This window comes from Hermetia illucens, chromosome 2, assembly GCF_905115235.1.
Source record: "Hermetia illucens chromosome 2, iHerIll2.2.curated.20191125, whole genome shotgun sequence".
In the NCBI taxonomy this organism is placed as follows: Eukaryota; Metazoa; Arthropoda; class Insecta; order Diptera; family Stratiomyidae; genus Hermetia; species Hermetia illucens.
In genome coordinates, this window is record NC_051850.1 from 34,946,169 (window position 1) to 34,958,571 (window position 12,403).

Genomic DNA, 12,403 nt, shown 5'->3' on the forward strand with positions numbered 1-12,403 from the left:
GAATTATGGCCTGTCAGAATGCCCACAATACACCTGCAAGTCCTCCTGCTTTTCGACAGGATAAACTTTGCGGTACGTATGTTGGGTTCTGGCAGGAAAAGTTTGGTGTGTCGAGCAGCATTAAGGCTCTGCCACCTGTCATTATGGGAAACTTGTTCCCAGTTTTTGAAAACAGATTTAGCCAATGCTACTGATACCCCAATTGCTGGCTCCGGTCCCGGCATAGGGGAGATTGACCCCTCTTTCGCTAAAGCGTCCGAGATTTCATTTCCTTCTATGCCACAGTGACCAGGTACCCAGAGTAGTTCCACCGTATTGAATCTAGACATAGAATTCAAACGGTTTCTGCATTCCTGAACGATTTTCGAGGTGATCAAAGGACTGCTCAATGCCCTCAGTGCAGCTTGACTGTCACTGCAGATTACGATGCGCCTGCCCTTCAACCGCTCGTCAATCACCCAGTTTGCCACCCTTAGGATCGCATAAACTTCGGCTTGAAAAACCGTTGCATATTGTCCCAAAGGAAAAGCCCACTTCTCGTTTTTATTCGAGAGGTAGACTCCGGCTCCAGAACCCTCTTCTGTTTTTGAGCCATCGGTGTAGAAGACTTCCGTATATCCCTCCACGCATTCCTCTGGGTCTTCCCAGTCCTCTCTAGCGCTTCAGGGTAACTACATATCTTCTACCAAACAGATGTGTGGGGACACGAGAATCGGAAGGCATTGTAAGAACTGGATTCAGTCCTCCCAGTAACTCTTCCAATGCTCTGTGCCCCCCACATCCGTTGTTTTCCCATAGATCTAATCGAATTAGCCTATGAGCTGCTCTCATTGCAGTGAATAAATATATCCAGGGGCTGCAAATTGAGTAGTGCATTCAGAGCTGCGCCGGATGTCGTGCTCATGGCACCAGTGATACCCAGACAAACAGTTCTTTGCAGTGCAGCTAGTTTACGGTGGGGGGATTTCCGTTCAATGTAATTCACAGCCATGTCGTGTTCGAATTATATAAAGGAGCACTTAACATTTGCGGGCCGCTTCGGTCGGGCTGCTGCCAGGGCAGAGGTGAGGCAGCGTATGACGATTTGCATCTGCCCTGGTAAGAAGCCGTAAAGCCGTCTTCGCCTAATATTACAATAGTATGCGAGGAGCTCTTAGAAATTGACTGGACTGGACTCAGTGTCATCTTAGGAGTACTAACGTTTACACCAGCATAGAGAGCAGTATCTGCGCGTACATATGACTGGTTTCATGGAAATCCGACTATTGATGTCAAAGTTATACTAGTTCAAACTTATCAATTTCGTGCGAATTTGCTGCATTTTGAAATATTAAAATTCATTTTAAGAAGAATTTGGTTCTCCCGAGCCTTTTTTAATAAAACCTTATTGTCACACCCGACCTATTCCGAAACGGCTGGAGTTATTGCGGAATTTGGTACATCCTTTTACACATAACAGGTGGCACCATTTTGCCTTGAGTTTAAGGGGGGACTCTCAATATATGCGAAAGGAGGGCGTACATTTTTTCCACAGAATATGGCCCTGTGGGGTATCAAATGAATGAGCTCGATTAGTACTTTTCTAATATTGGGTGGAACGAAGGGGAGTGTTGCCAACTTTTTTCTTTGCCTATCACACGCTTTTTTCTCCTAAATGGCTAAACCGATTCGAACTAAATTTGGTAGACAGCATACATCGAGGAACATAAATTTAGTTTAAAGTTAAAAGGTGGGTTCCCCATACATGTAAAGGAGGATGTAAAAATATTTTTCATTGAATATAGCCATGTGGGATATCAAACAAAGGCCTCAATTAGTACTTTCCGAATTTGATATCAGTTTTAACGTGAATTGTAAAGTGCGCGAGTAGAGTAAAAATGTATACAGTTAAAGTGAGGCAGGACTCAATTTCGGAAACTACTCATCCCAAAAATCAGGGTTGTACGTTTAGATGAAATCTAGGCCTCAAAATATGCACCATTCTTATATCTGCTCAAATAAACTTACTAATAGTATATTACAAACTTTTAGAAATTAACTAAAAAACCCTTACGTTTATCTTAGGACTACTAAATTTTGCACCGGCATAGAGGACAATCGTGCATATGTATGTCAAGTTTCATGAAAAATTTTTCTAAATCGCCTTCTAAAAACTAGAAGGCAATGGAATTTTCAACTATGTACACGTGAAACTGTCATGTTCACATAGGGAAACAAGAAACCTTTTATACTTGAAGTATTTTGCAGAATGAACACGTGCTTATTTTTGAACTTCATTTAAAGTGCGTGGGACCCATTGAGATTTTTTTTAATGTATTCCAGATCTCTTACAGAGAAAACGCCGAAGAAGGGAACAATTGTTTCCCCGAAATACGGTATTTGTTGTTTTTTTTCATGAAATTGTTGGTCAATAAAGCAAATAATTATCTCAACCCATTTATTTTAAGATACATAGTTATATATCGGCCGCTATACATTGCTTTTCTCATATATGGCATGCATGGGGATGAACAACTGAACCCAACTTCTGATCCTGAAAACAGGTTTTGAAGTGAGACAGCGCCTTGCCTACTATTCCACTGAGACGATGTTTTCTTGCCAATTCATATCAACTTGGAATGGGCACCTCACACAGCACGGTTCAGTCTGAATAAAACAGTGTTTTTGTGACCGCCGCACTGTCAGTGGCAACGAACTACCCAGAATTAGGAGATTTAGTACCCTGGGGCTGTGATGGTGATTTGTGCGATGAAATTACTTCATGTATCAGCACAGCCTAAATGAAGCGGCGTTCTATAACTAACATCCTTTGTTGTCGGATCTGCTGAATGCAGTCTTCTTGGTTGATACCCAAGAAGACTGCATTCAGCAGATCCGTCCCTCGGGCATTTGTACGGTGAAAGAAAACCATTATAAATGCGCGTGATGAGTATGTGTTGTAGTGAAGAGGAAACATACAAAAAAAACAGCTAGGCGTCATCGACTCACACGCCAGTTAGCTACCTCGTACCTAACCCGCATATATGCCATCATATTCCGTGCCGGCTGGAGACTCGATTTGTTTCTCTTGTATGTAGTCTCGTTGGCATCAACTAATGTCTCAAGTGTAACATCTACTGCAGTGTCATTCGCCCTGTTGCCTTCTATGATTCTGAGTGTTTATCCTACATCAAAAACAATGAGCGGTTCCCTATGGTAACGGAGGCAAAGCGCGCTCCTGATCAGTGACATAGTTCGCTATAATTATGTCTATCTATAAAGGATTGCACGCAAGAAGTCCCGAAAGATGTGTCTTTGATGGTATCACCATGTAATCGGCTCCGACGACAACGCGTAAACCAAAACCGGCCTGAACACCAAAGTCAGTTTTCCATTCAAATCGATCAAGCCAACGATGGCTTAACACGCTGGCTAGTGGCTTTCAACTCCAAGTGGATCAAGCTTATGACCGGAAAAAGTGGCGACTCGAACCAGGTGAGTTGAATCCATTATCGAACGGAACAAAGACTGAAGAATAAAGGTAAACGTCTTTATGGACTAGCGTTGGATGAAATAGGAAATTGGATAACATCCAGAGTTTGTCGGATGAGTGCTAAACCAGTTCTATTATAGATTCTTAATTGTTTTGGGTTACTCAGTACTGACAAGAAACAGGAGAAGTTAGGACTCCCTCTGGACTGGAGTTTTCTCGTAGAACTGGAGTTAAAATTTCCATGAAAAACGACATAATAGGAATGGCGCATAGTTTTGACCCCGGGCTCCATTTTCTCATATAACTTTTCACCCCGCGCCTGGATTCTTTTTCTCTACGGCCCTAAATGTGTCTAGTAACATCAAACTCGTGGCTTGAAGTGCAACTTTCACAAATATAAATCCTCAGGAAAGATCTTTCGACTAAAACAAGGCACCCAAGCTGCAAAATCTGTAGCTTAGACGGCAATGCAAAAGCAAGTGCGGCTTGAGAGATCCAAATCTCTCATTTACTACCATGAACATTTCCCCTTACAAGGTATTGTTTCCATGGTTCAAAAGTTCTCTAAACTGTTAAAATGCTGGGAAATACTAACAAATTTGAAAGTTGCGCATGAACAGGTCCTTTTAGGAGCCGTAGTACTTTCAGCAAAAGCAGGTAAAACAGCGTCTCGTTCAAGAATTCCAATACCAAAAAAAAAATAAAATAAAATAAAAATCGCTGGGCCATGGAGAATTTTCGGTAGCAATAATCACTATTCTTCCTAAAATTATGAAAGCGATAATCAAAATCAGGCTAGAAAATTTGTTTGCACAGACCCTACGAGAGGGAGAGAGGGAGGGAGGGAGAGTGAGAAATTTTTTTAGATTTATTTTCAATGGTAAAATCAGGTGGATTATGACGGTGACGATTACTACAGGAAAGAACTATCAGGGCCTATTTGGATCTGAAAGAACATTTTGGTAGTTTTGGTCAAAATGGCTTCCAAGCAGCATCCTAGGGAGATAATCCGGGCCCAGGGAAAACCATGAGAGCCCCCGAAACTACATTATCAATTAACGTAATTTTATTAAAGACTGTTTCCGCCGGTGCCCAGAAAGCTTCAGGTCCAGGAGAATTAACTCATCCCACTCTACAGGCCTGCTACCAGAACACTAAAAAAGATATCAGAATATAGCTGGGACCTGCACTAAAAGGAAAACCTTTGGATCTTCAAAAATTTCATAAGATCCGTTATTGAATTTCTGGCATTGTCCGTATTGCTGCCACCCAAACACCTTGGCAATAAAATCCAGACTTTCACAGCGGATTTACATCAACCTATGTAATTTTTTCATTGGTAAATGGTGCCATACCCGGTTATCATCACCAACTTCATTGCAACATCAAGTTCCATTAAGAGGAAGGAAGCCGAATCCTAAGCAGTACTTGCCCAAAATCTCTGTAAAGAAGTGAGTCCCGACAACATGTTAGGTTGTATAGTAGCCTTTCAGGATAAAGAAGCACCAGCCAAGCCAGCTAAAAATATCTCAAGCTCGTTGAAGAAAGGATGAGAGATGGGCCACTATGGTATAAGCGGTGGCGATACACTTGAGCCTCTCAGTGAGTAGGTGAAGCCATGCTAATAGTATCGTAGCCTAAAGAATGTTCGCTTTCACCAACTTGAGTGAGAGTTCCAGCGACAGAATATGGACATTCTGGGGTTAAGTGAAGTTAGATGTGCGACTTTAGAGGGTCTTCCCTCCGTCTTGTCGCAAAAAAAGCTTAAATCTGGTGCTGATAGCCGGTACAGGATGAGAAACCTTTTGACAATAGAGCGCTACGCACTGACAGAAACTTTGATACAGAGGAGACGAAGGCTTTCTATAAGCAAATGAACGCAGTCCAGGCGAGGCTTCTTTAAAGTGAGAAGGCAATTGTGATGGGCCTAAAAAAGGGATCATCCTTGTCACTTATTTTAATCTGCGTGAAGGTTCGTCTGCTTCTCGCAGGGTTGCAAAGCTTCATCTCGGTGCACTTGCATGATAAAGGTGTTGGTCGACAGTGAAAGAATTACTCTGTGGATCAGACGGGAAATGTATGAAGGTGCTATACCTGTTTTCGCCCACATCACCAAAGGGCGCCACAAGATCTCGTCAAGACTTTGGTAAAGGATCGATGAATGTAAGGAATTGAAGGCTCTATTGTTCGGTGAATGAGTGATTGAGTGATACATACATCGATAAGTAGTGTTCATCGTGGCAAAAGAAATTTAATATTGCGCACGACAGAAAAGCAGAAACTACCGCAAACAACGATCTCAGTATCGTATCACGTTTCAGAAATCGTGTCGCGTAGGTGTGGTTGACGTGATGTGACCCATTTAAGGATGGGTAAATGGTAACCATATGAATAAGTTTTAATTTTGATCCTCAGCTGTATTAGAATTAGAAAAATTGGAAAACTCATTTGCGAAAATGTAAAGAGATTTGCGGGTAGAGCTTCCAACTTAAGAGGGCTTTTTAGTTATGTTTTTGGAAAGGCATAGTCCAATAACTTAAATTTAAAAGTGTTAATTATGCAAAGAATTTAATGGCCGATTTCATCAAGCGAAATTGAAGCTTATTCCAATAGGTATAAGAAAACCCATTTCGTATTACAAAACAAGTTCATAACAATAAGGCTTCATTACGCCTCTAAATTACGGTCTGAGCACCAAGAAGATTTAGATTGATGATAATAACCGTGTATACTGGGGACACAGGTAATTTGATCCTGCGGTTTAAGTCATCGTAAGGCAGTCTGGATCAGCATAAATTTGGGTGGACTTGCAGCAACTTTTGTTTACACCCCAGTCATATTCTGTCCCGAAGTTAGTAGCCATACAGATCAGAATCAACAAACGCTTTGATTATCAGACGAACATTTTAAGAAGCCAAATATCGCAGAATCATTAGTCAACAGGGAAGAGGTGTGAGAGCTTCTTCTGTGTCCCTGTCCAGTTGGATAAACAATTATTGGACCATGTAGAAAACAGAGATTAAAACAAGATAAGGAATTTAAGGGACCATATATCTGCAAAACTGCTTTCATCTCCATAGAACTTTTCATTTTCAGAGTGAGAAAAGTAATTTAATGGGTACTTACAATGGGCGTAGGTGGGATTCCAAAATCGGTCATATGGATCATAAGAAGGAAAGAAATGGAGTCAAAGATTAACTTTTGCAATAACTTTATGAAATTATCTGGTTCTCGTGACTACACAAAATCTCGGGTACTGAGAGCATCACAGGAATAAATATCGTGAATATTTGAAAACGGAAAATTGAAGATGAAATGTAAAAAATATCAAATTCTTGAATACTTATTGCATTTATTTAATATTGCAATTCTAACAGCATAAATAAATAATTTCATATTTATGTACAAATATTAAAAGTAGCTTATAAACAATTTCGGATGTTTACCCAACAAACCCTTCTTAATCATCGTGGATTTCACTAGCTGCCTTAATTTGTAATTTCGGCCTGAACTCTTCAAGCATAGCACAACTTAGTTCAAATTCCTTTGAAACTTTTGGGTCATCAACAACAAGCACCTTTAAATTCTCAAGTCGGTAAAGAGCACTAAGACCGCGATAGGTTATTCCTGTTCCTGATATGTCCAATACTTCCAGCTTCGGATTTTCCGCACCTGACACACGATCTAAACACCAATCGTCAAACGTTTTTACATTTCGAAATGATAAAAATTTCAGATTTTGCAAGCGACGCAAATTCTCTAGTCCTTCGTAGTACAATGTCATGTTATCGCACTTTATTGCTTCTAATTTATATCTCGGATCGAATCTGTCTGGTAAGTTGAACTCACGATTCTCATCAGCTTGAATCCAATTTTTTTGATTTAAAAACTTCACACTTCCACCTCGGAATAAAATAAAGTGAGCGGATGCCAGATCGCTTCCAAGGATTTGATGACGTTCGGGTAGATACATTTGCATATGACGCTCAAGACGTTCATTTCGTTTTTGCCACCATTTAGATAAAGCTCCGGGCGACAGATCAATAGGTTGCTGCATCAGAGAAATGAGATCGGAAGTTTGATTGTCGTTACCAAAAAGTTTGAATTTACTCATCCAAGCGCCTGGTTTCTCGCCAGGTTCACTTCGCCATTTTAAACGTTTCTTGGCAGCTTCAAGTTGTTCTTGAAGACGGGGAGACTTATTGAAATTGTCGCTGCCAATGTGACGTATTAGAGTAATGGCAGCTGGAAGACGGGGCGTGGTTGAGATGGGCTGGCGGAGCATGCTGGTAAAAGAATTCTGAAAAAGGTAAAATTATTCAATGGGTTACAATATTTGAAAAGGTATGGTATCACTGAATTGATTGCTATTCAGTTAAACTGGACACGCAAAATGTTTTATGTTTTTTTTACCACCAGTTAATGTTGGATTTTTTATTTATGTCATCTAATCTATTGTATAAATTGAAGCTATTGGGTTGCAGGCAAAGCGATAATTATAGACTACATTCTGAAGTGGACAACGTTAGTTCTACATAAAACTTGCCCAGCATTGTTCCTGAAAGTATAACTAGTTTGAGTAGAGAAAATTTACAAGAAAGCTCTTGAAAGTGATTCTTCTCAACGACGAAGAGATAACAATCAAATAAAGCGGAAAAATAATGCAAAAATCATCAGTTTACTCATTCATACCGCTTGAAGACAAATGAGGTTCTCTGATACCAGGAACTCCTTCCGATTCCGAACCTATTTAATACTAACGAACGTAAAACGATATTGAAATACAACGTAATGAGACGTAAACTAGCCTACGATATTCCATAGTGACACGGGTAGGACCTCGTTTTTTCCCCATTCGACCTCGGCATCCTTCACACGATGAGTTGTTGATCAACAAAATGTGCCACTTAAGACTCGACGCACGCCACAAAAATGCTGATGCGTGTCAATTGACAAAAAAGTGGATAATTTGACGTGGATTCCCCTCTAGAGAAATCGATTGTGGCTATTATACTATATTCCGAAATCAACGAATAGTAACGGCATAGGTCTGCCAGCCAAAGTGCAATTCCACAGAAGTGTCCGTCGACACGTGTCTTAGTGATGCTGTGCAAGCTAATTGGGAGATGTGGATGGAATTGAAAACCCACAATCAACAAAAATGTATGAAAAGTTATCAGTAAGATCCTAAAAACGAAACAAGTGCAAGTGTATTTGGTTTGCCAGTGCGGGCATTCGAACTTCTTACGAATCCGGACGAGGTAAATGAATGTAAGAAGTAACCACACTGAATCACACTTCCTTATAACAGTCTATAGCATCAGTTGCTGTAAGATGTGTGCTGCTGCCAGGAGCTGCCTCCTTATCTAATACCTCTTAGCCCTCCTTCTTTTTTGTCCTTTTCTCGCTCGAGAAAAGTTGGAGATCTACTTAATGGCGGGCGGCAATAATTTTGAATTCACTCCTTCCTTGTAGTGCACGGATCCCTCTCTTTTCCTTGGGCGAATACCTTGACGGCAGAGGCAATCTCGGCAGACGCTACCTTACTTCTGCTGGCGTTGCTTCTACAAATTAGTGTTGCCTGCCATTAAGTAGATAGCTCAAGACAACTCTATCGACAAAATAAATAGTCGCTGTTTAGGTTCACTCCAGTTAAGGTTGCAAATCGGTCTACAACATCTGCATCCACTTCCAGTCAAACTGCTCCCCGAGATACATACTCAAAAATATAACGATAGAATGAATTATAAAGGGTTAATGAGGAATTATAAGAGACAATTATTGTTAAGAATTTACCACCGTGGTAGTAATCTCTCCCAATTTTTCCATGATCGGTGCAACCCCATATTGGTCGCAGATATTCTCATTTCGGAGGTGATTAAGGCGTGTGACGCCACTAGCCCCACGTAACATCTTCGAGAGCATTTTACAGAACAAAATGCGGCACAATTTTGAGAAGATGCACATTGTCCACCAGAAAACCTAACTTCTGGCGAAACACTGAACTAACCTAACTTTCGCTTCTATCGCCATTGAACCGAATAATGGTCCAGAATGCGATCATCATCAATGGCGCAACAATCAGTATCCGGTCTAGGCCTGCCTTAGTAAGGAGCTCCAGACATCTGGATTTGCACCGACGTCCATTAATTCGACATCCTTAAGAACTGTCTGGCGCCCTGGCCTACGGCAACCTTGAAGTCAATGATAAGATAGTGCTTGCCACACAGAGAAAACCTGTCTGTTGCCAAAATACTTGGAAGGAAGTCTCTTTGGTATGGGCCAATCATGTTCTGGGCGTATGGGACTTCCGACCAGCAGATATATATAGATAAATAATACTCAGCAACGTGATACCTCTATAGTTGCTGCACCTTTTTATGTAAGTGCGATAGATGAAAATTATTAGGAAGAAAAGAAAAAACTTTAAGAAGCCTCAAGCGAGCTATTTATCCAAGTAAGGCACACCCTTGATATGCTTCTACTCAGAAACGACCCTTGATGTGACTTTACTCAGAAAGGCCATAAGTGTTTGGTGTGATTCTAAAGGGTAGTAATAGGATCAATCAAATCATACGAGGAATGTCTATTGATTTCGTCATCATTCAGGTGTTATTGCCTTAACAAGGGAAAACCGGGACTATCATATGAGACTTGGGAGATACTGGTAGCCCCCGCAATAATCAGAGAAGATCTACTGGAAATTTTGAGCAGGATACGGGGAAGTAAAGTTTCAGGTTCTTAAAGAAAAGCTAAGGCGTCCAAGGCGGCCAAAGGGTAGTATAGATCCCAGGGCGAAACGTGGATTGGTACCCACGACGAAGCATGAAATATGAGAAACGTCTGCTGGACCAACATCATCGGTGATCGGTGATCGGTTCTTTCTTAATGAAAAACTGCAAACGGAGAAGGATGAAAGCGAGTTTCTCGTGCCTGAAAATGGGGCAACTGGTCCTCCAGGTTGGGAGTTGGGTAGGGCTGACAACCCTACACAAAAAACCGAAGTTACGAAGCCACGGAAGGAGCCTCGGACAGGATGGATTTTAAAACGACGAAAACGGAATAATGATTTGCGCATTTTTTCATGGAATGCTGCTGAGCGACTATCCGATACCCTGTCCCAATATAAGGCTGATGTAACAGCGTTGCAGGAGATGCGTTGGACAGGGAACGGTTTCCTGGAGAAGAGCCACTACACTATATATTATAGTGGCCATCCAGTAAGTCATGTGCTCGGAGTAGGTTTCTTAGTTAGCCAAAAAATGAAAGCTGCTGTTATCGGCGGGGGGGGGGGGATATTTACGCACAGAATGTTGGACTTCCGGTTCGGTACGTCGCCGGAACTAAACACCTCCCCATCGTCAGAGAGCTAGCGTGGATCTGTTTGTCACATTACTTCGGGCTAGTCCTCGGGCTCTTCCGCCTTGCGGAGCATTCAAATCAGAGAATTCCTGTCACCAACGGGATGGGAGAGGAGGAAGGGAAATGTCAGTTCAAGGAACTAGTGGAGCTCTATCTTCTTAGCAACGAGAAGGACCCGAACGTAATGGGCAACACGGCTCCACCTGTCAGCACTCCTCGACAATGTTGTCTAGAGAGAGATCCGTTGTGTTTAAATAGAGTTGCTGGCGAATCCCCTCTCACCTTCCATAAGAAAAAAAGTGTGATTGACGTCGTCCAGAACTCAATTACAAATCACACAATCCGGAGATCGTGCCTTTCCAATCTTGTGCAGGGCATGGGGGTTGCCCACTTAAGAACTGGGTAAGGAAATAGTCAGTCTCACCACGCTTCTGATTCAGCCACGGACCTAAGTTGCCGATGAGCCGCGCAGTCCATCTGTCTCTACTTTCATTTTGCCATTCGTCTAGGGTGCGTTGCCATTCTTCAAGAGCGACCACCTCCTTTGGCTCTTCTCCCTTGCGCTTGTATATTACTTGACGCTCCTTAGCAAGAAGAGCAACAGCGATCACTCCCGCGATCACCATCACCGCCGGTTCAGAGACCCGCAAAGCTCCCCGTCTCTGTACTTGCGCAATACGCTTACGACATACCTCCTTGCCAAGAGCGTCAATCCATACCTCTGCGCCGGAGAGCAGGGCAGATTGCGTTGAATTCATCAGGAGACGTCGTCTGCTAGACGTACGGGGGGGATAATTGATTTTAACTCTGATAGGTGTTAAAATGTAAAAAAATTAATATTTTGGTTTACAAGGGAGCAACACTAGTCGTGCGTTTATGCTTTCGGATTTTCTGATGAAACAATCCATGAACATTATTTTGGATTCGAAGCTAACACGCTCAGTGCCTTAAGTAATTTCTTTTACTAACAAAAACTAATCAAAACTAAGCCTATCACTTTGAAAGATGAATATTTTGGCCAGTGTAGGCTTGTTTGGTTAACATCCATGTGGGGCAATAATTGTATGCCTGTTACTCCTCGGCATTTGAAGTAATTTCATAATTCACCACAAAAAAGTATCACCCTTTGGTATACAACGGTATGAGGTCAATTTGTATTGCTCCGGAGTAAAGGCGTTAAATTACTAATCGTATTATCTGTTGTTTCCTGGTAAAACCGAATATACAGTATAAAATTTTCAATAATGTTTTTAATTATTCTGTTCATATTCCACAGAAGGATACCGTTCAGGCCTTAGATTACAAAAAATTAACGATTTGCCGACATCATTTGTCAACTTAAAGAGAGACCGAGAAAAATTGGCGGAAAATTCTAAATCAAAGTGATTACATTCAATAGATACCTTTGTACTTACGTCAGCTTTAATTAGAATTAGTCGAAATTAAGCTCCAAGCCGTGCTGCGTACCTTAAATCGAGAAATTTCACTAAAAACTTAGCCACAAAGAAATTCGTCCACCAAAACATTCCCACCGGACATAACCTTCAAGCGAATGTCAAAACGAACCGC

At 41.5% G+C, this 12,403-nt stretch overlaps 1 protein-coding gene across 2 annotated transcripts; it reads right to left on the reverse strand.

Moving 5' to 3' along the window:
* Positions 1 to 6,804: 6,804 nt before the first annotated feature.
* LOC119650047 (distal membrane-arm assembly complex protein 2) lies at positions 6,805 to 12,397 on the reverse strand. 2 transcript variants are annotated; one of them, XM_038052531.1, is made up of 2 exons: positions 12,250 to 12,397; positions 6,805 to 7,772 (listed from the first exon to the last, which is right to left on the reverse strand). In XM_038052531.1, exon 2 carries the CDS (start codon positions 7,755 to 7,757, stop codon positions 6,933 to 6,935), a length of 825 nt encoding a protein of 274 aa, XP_037908459.1. In that variant the 5' UTR covers positions 7,758 to 7,772; positions 12,250 to 12,397; the 3' UTR covers positions 6,805 to 6,932. The 2 variants fall into 2 exon arrangements, with proteins under 2 accessions (XP_037908459.1, XP_037908460.1); XM_038052532.1 differs by having other exon boundaries at positions 12,238 to 12,372.
* Between the last annotated feature and the right edge of the window lie 6 nt (positions 12,398 to 12,403).